Raw genomic sequence first — 6,000 nt, 5'->3', positions numbered from 1 at the left:
AATAACAAAATTCACAAACTATTCAAGAAAACTAATATTATAACAGGATAAAAGCTCATGTAGAGTTTGTGCGGAAAGAGACCGACGTGGCAGTTATTATAATACAATTCTTCAACACCTGCGTCATTTCAAGTCGCAAATTATACACTTTTAATTTCTTTATATAACACTAGCCGTTTCCCGCCCGCTTTGCTGGGTAAAATAAATAAAATTGTATGTTTCATTATTATTATTTTTTATATTTTTCTTTTTAACTTCGAAAATCGAGTTTTTAACAGATGTTGACGTTTTGAGGTTCTAGGAAGCCTCCCCGAATGTTTCCGCGGTGAAGTCCGTATGTATAAATTTTCATAATTGCAGTAGTTTCATGTCGATACGATCAGTGGTTACGCTGTGAAGGAGCCTTAAACGAAGACCATTTTTCTTATATATATATATATATATATATATATATATATATAGATAGAAGATAATTACTGTCAAACTATAATGACGTAATAGTGAACATAACAAAAAACGTAATTTAGCACTACAGTGACCTGAAATCGACCAGGTTCTGTTCCCGACTCTACACGAGATTTTTCGCCATATAATCCTAACTTTTTTATTCATTCAAACCTACAAAACAGCCCCATCGTTTCGCATTCAAAGGATATGGATTTTAGTTTAGTATAAAATACTCGTAATAAAAGACTATGTACAATTATATATGTATAAATAATCGTTCAAATGCTATATTCGTGACTAACTACTGTTTTGGTGTTAATCCTTACGGCGCCTGGACGGACCTGATGTCCTCAGGAACTCTTAAACTATCTTATAATAAAATACGTTTTGCTTCATGTAATGGACAATCTTCATACATTTTAGTTTAAGACTGTTGCTTTGATCAATTGCCGTTAAAAATTGTATACAAATTTGGGTTAACGCAATTTATATAACAGTTTTATATAGATTATTTTGTATAGAATGTACTCATGTGTGACAATCAATTTATCATATTTTTATAAAATAACCGACTTCAAAATGCATTGTCAATAATTATTACTATTTGAATATTTACAAATAAGAATTTTTGGTGAACTTGCGAAGTGAATCTTTGTGTCTGTTTTTTGGTTTACTGTACTTCATCAGTATACATTATGAAATATATAGAAATCCTCTTTTAATAAAAACAGATCATAGATAATGACTAGTCATTTGTCAAAGTCTGTCCATAGTAAGGGAAATTATAAATAATACAAATTAAATGTCTTATGAAACTGGCATAAAGTTGAAGCTGTTGCCATACTATTAAAAAAAAAAAAAAATGTCTTATGCCAAAGATTCAATTCATTGGAAAATACTTCTATGTATATCAATTACACGAAACAAAACGCCATAGCCTAACGATCATAAAAATTAAATTCCATTTTGCATTGACTTCTCTTTATGTACAATTTAATATCTACATTATAAAATAGACACTTAGATTTGATTAAAGTTTATTCTACAATTGTATATACATCTTAAAGTGCAATTAGACATTAATTTGAATTCCACGAATTCAGTTATGGCTTATACACTTTACACTTCACTACATTTAGTGAATTTTCCAGTCTCACTTTTCTAGTCTTAAAAGAAAGCTAGCCACTGTATAGTATTACCATGAAATCGACATAGAAATTTGTATGCAAAATCTTACAAGCGATTATTTCATTTTTTAATACCATTCAAATTAATGGTATTTCCACTGCAAATAATTTTTGGGTAATCTTTGGCGTTGTTGTTTGAGTAGTACTAATGTTTATAACCTAACTTCTGACTTATTACTTCCTAACGGAGTCCATTTTAATATTCAGGTCAACCTTTCAGGCCTTCCTACCAAATTATTATTTCCCTGGGAACCAACCATGGCTATGAATATTACTTTGACCAATGAGCTACAATTAATATTAGTTCTTTGGTAAGGTTATACTTTGCCGATAAATCAATTAAAATAATTAAAATTGTCTGTGACCTTTCGATATTGGTCCCTTACAGCACGTAAATAAAAACAATGAAACTGAGCACACAGGCACTTTGGTATTATATTATTGTGAATAGAAGAGAATGAAATATAAAATCCACATTAATCAAAATTATATCTAACGTCCGAGTTCTATATTTTAAATACAATGAAAACAACTAGCCAAAGATTCGTAGCAAAATGTATATATAATAATAATAATATCTTGAACACGAGTATACAAAAAACATCTTCCTGACTAGATAAAACGAAATTTACATTTCAGAACAAAAAGTCGCTCTAAACGCTATACTAATTTATAATCGACTGATTAATTTGTATAGAACCCGGGCATAAGACATGAAAGTATAGAACAAATAAAGGACCTTTTAATAATGAAGTAACAAGGAATGACCTTGGTTGAATAGTGGTTTTAGTTAAAACTATTAAGAGTGAAAAATTAGATATAAGTGCTAAGAGCTTGCCGAAAGTCGTGTAGGGCGGCGAGTAATTGCGGCGCCGATGGGCGGGCGGCGGCAGATGTCGTCCAACACCAACACATTAGACCGTACCTTCAAATAAAGATTGTGTTTGTATTCATTATAGACTGGAGGGATAGTTTTATAATAGAAAGGTGTTACGTAAACTTGTCTTATTCATGATCGAATATTAGGAATCTTTGATTAAAGTAAGATAATTGTTTTAGATTTGATTGATTATTTTCTACTTAAAATTGTAGGTTTTTATTATGTTTAATGATTAAAGTTATTATATTTAGGGGTCTCATAGCCTAGCGGTCTTATTAAGTGGCAGCTAGGTGAGGGGTACCGGGTTCGATTCCCGGTTCGAGGGCAAGTTTTAATTTAATTTAAATTTGTTCTCGGCCTTTGGGAGGGTTGTGTGGTACCGGGCGAGTGCTTAAACCGTACATGGAGGACACGGTCGAATTTCTAAAGATAAAGCACGAATTATAAAAAAATTCTATACTTGACGCTGGCTAATGCACAAACCGTATGCCTATTTGAAGTAGGCAATCATTATCTAACTTACAATTCGTCAGGACAGTTATGCGGTTGCGCTGGTCGATACCCGCCAGTAAGAAAAGCTCCAACATCAGCTGGATCCAACTCGGCCAGAGGTGATGACCCCAAGGTCGCTAACTCCCATAGCGTTACTCCCAATGACCACTGTTCAACAAAATGACAATACATTTCAGATTTGTGAAACATACTATGGGCTGATATATCATATGATAAATCAGTCAAAGTCAAAGTCAAAAATCATTTATTCATATAGGTAACACAATGTACACTTATGAACGTCAAAAAATAAATACACATTAAATGCTTCTAATTTTATAATTATTGCCAGTTCTCAAATAAATTGCGTAGAACGGAAGAGAAGAACTGGCAATAAACTCTCCGCCACTCTTCTTAATCGCCAAGTTTGTCAATTACACCATGTTCCACATGACATCTTAAGTAATAAATAATAATAAAATAAATTAAAAACAAAGATTTGTCCTCTATCAGCAGGAGGCATGGTGAAATAGGAGCACGCACTTACATTCTCGTGGGAAAAACACGCAAATACATAGTCGAAACAAGTAACATCACGGCATACACGAATTCAAGTACGACCAGTCACCTAAAGTAGCACCCGTTCACGAGTATGACGCATGGCCAGCCATCGATCCCCTCGCCATATTTTAGGGAGAGAGAACTCCCCTGCGTATATATATGCGGAATACGTGATGACAATCATGTAAAAAAACTGGCATCCTTAGATTTAAAATACTGATCATAGATTTTCTTAGGTACACATTCATTATGTTCATGTAGTATAAAATAAAACCTCTATCCCGCCGATAAAATAAAGAACTTACCACATCAGCAGCTGTAGTGTACTGGTTGTGAAGAAGTGCTTCGGGTGCCATCCATTTCACTGGTCGGTTCTCGTTGTCACCCAGACAGTGGTAGTCATCAGGGAAGAGATCACGTGACAGACCCGTGTCCGTCACCTTCAGTCTTAACTTCTCATCCACTCTGCATTGAAATATAATTTTGTAATAAATTTGGGAATCATTTAGCAGTAGTAGTTAGTAAATCGATGGCAAATGTTTCTTGTATTTCTATTTAAGTGTATTTTGGTATTACTAATCCAAATCTAATAATGCACTGATTTACGATTAGCTCGTTCAGTCAAACAAATGAATTCTGTATAATACCAAAAGTATGTACACATACTATACGTTGAATATTTATACTAATACAAAAAAAAATGTTTTTTGTCAATTCTCTAAAGTTACATAAATTTCTGTAGAATTTTGTTTGAGTAAATATAATCTATTTGTCATCATAACTGTCTTTAAATGATATCTATTAAAACATTTCTTCAAAGAAACAATTTAATACTCTCTTTTGTTATTGTCAGGAATAATGACAATGTCTTTATTCCTGACAATGGTAATGGTAATGTCTGATATTTACTGTAGTATCAAAAGAAAGAATCTTCTAAGACTTAAAAAAAACTCACATGCAGTTCCTGGATGCAACATCAGCATGGACTACTCTTTGCACGTGTAAGAATGAGAGGCCACACGCAAGCTGAGCTCCAAGGTCCACCAATTCTCGAGTTGCCGGAGACGTTTGTTGTCCCAGCCGACATGACGTTAGATATCTAGCACAAACAACGATTAATTCAGACATTATATACACTAGATACACTTCTCGCTAAGCGCTGCCGAGCAACTCCATCATCAGATCAGTCAGCAGATCATGCGACGCAATTGGAAATGGATAGGCATATACACTCCGAAGGGAACCATCATATTCCCAAGTAGGCGCTTGATTGGAAACCGCAAGAAAATCCGATAGCGTAGTACAGTTGCAGATGAGGAAAAGAGAGCAGGAAAGACTTGGAGCCAGGTGAAATACGAGGCTCAAGACCGAAAGCTACGGAGGCTCACTGTGGAAGCACCTGCCCCATCTAAGGGTTATAGGAGATTAAGTTAAGAAAGTCAAGATACAATTCAAACCAATAGATACACTCACAAAAAGCGACTTGAAAAATTACAACAAAGGAAACTAAACTAAAGAAATGACAAAATTGTATTCAAAGACAACACGACCAAAAGCAGTAATTACATAGTGCAGTTATGATGAACATAATTTAATTAATTTTAAAACTAGGTCGCATTAGCGTATTTATCATTATACAATTTATCAACACATATTATATTATATAAAATATAGTTAGCATGCAATGTTATAATGTTAATGTACACATACAAAGCTCTCTATAAATCAGAATTTTTGTATCGGTCTAAAAAAAGGAAATAACTAAGACTCACCTCTTAAGATTAGAAGAGTGTGATACGCAACAATATACTAAGAGTGGTTTTCTAGCTTCTTCTGCGCAGGCTGCCATTGGAGATAGCACATTTGCATGCACCAGACCGAAGAACCGTAGACCTTCAGCTACTAATAAAGCCGCTTGCATGGCTGACGCAGCATCTACAAGCGTCAATAATATATTACATCTTAATCCTAGTCTCTTCGTTATGATTTAAAAAAAAACAATAATAAATTTAACAAAAATCTATACTATAATACTATAAAGAGGAAAGGTTTGATTTTTTGTTTGTTTGAAATGAATAGGCTCCGAAACTACTGGACCGATTTCAAAAATTCACCGTTGGCAAGCTACACTATTCCCGAGTGACATAGGCTATGTTTCATTTTCAAAAAAATTAGGGATGCTTACTAAAACTTGAATAATCTAACCCAAGGTGTAAAAAAATAAACAAAAACTACCTTCAATCGCGTGCGCTGCTAAAACTATTAATGGTAGAACTAAATGATGTATTAAAATTATCGCGACAGCATGTCGCATCTTTTATAGTTACGTCACAATAAGCGTCCTTTTATTATTTTTTTTTGATTAAAATACCACCGCTAGGGCTAAGGCTCTTTATTCGTACCTAGGTATTGATCCTTATCAAAATAAATACC

At 33.7% G+C, this 6,000-nt stretch overlaps 1 protein-coding gene across 1 annotated transcript in view; it reads right to left on the bottom strand.

Annotated features, from left to right (window-relative positions):
* Positions 1 to 1,320: 1,320 nt before the first annotated feature.
* Positions 1,321 to 6,000, bottom strand: part of LOC125060038 (tyrosine-protein kinase Drl-like) — a 50,474-nt gene continuing 45,794 nt past the window's right edge. The window contains exons 9-13 of the mRNA XM_047664791.1: positions 5,340 to 5,502; positions 4,523 to 4,666; positions 3,873 to 4,032; positions 3,038 to 3,174; positions 1,321 to 2,559 (exon numbers count right to left, since the gene is read on the bottom strand). Of these exons, the coding sequence (XP_047520747.1) occupies positions 2,448 to 2,559; positions 3,038 to 3,174; positions 3,873 to 4,032; positions 4,523 to 4,666; positions 5,340 to 5,502 (716 nt within the window). The 3' untranslated portion in view covers positions 1,321 to 2,447. The remainder of the gene's footprint in view (positions 2,560 to 3,037; positions 3,175 to 3,872; positions 4,033 to 4,522; positions 4,667 to 5,339; positions 5,503 to 6,000) is intronic.

The sequence above is a fragment of the Pieris napi genome, chromosome 20, assembly GCF_905475465.1.
Source record: "Pieris napi chromosome 20, ilPieNapi1.2, whole genome shotgun sequence".
NCBI lineage: Eukaryota > Metazoa > Arthropoda > Insecta > Lepidoptera > Pieridae > Pieris > Pieris napi.
The sequence above is the reverse complement of the archived record's forward strand: the minus strand, read 5'-3'. Positions and strand labels throughout refer to the sequence as shown.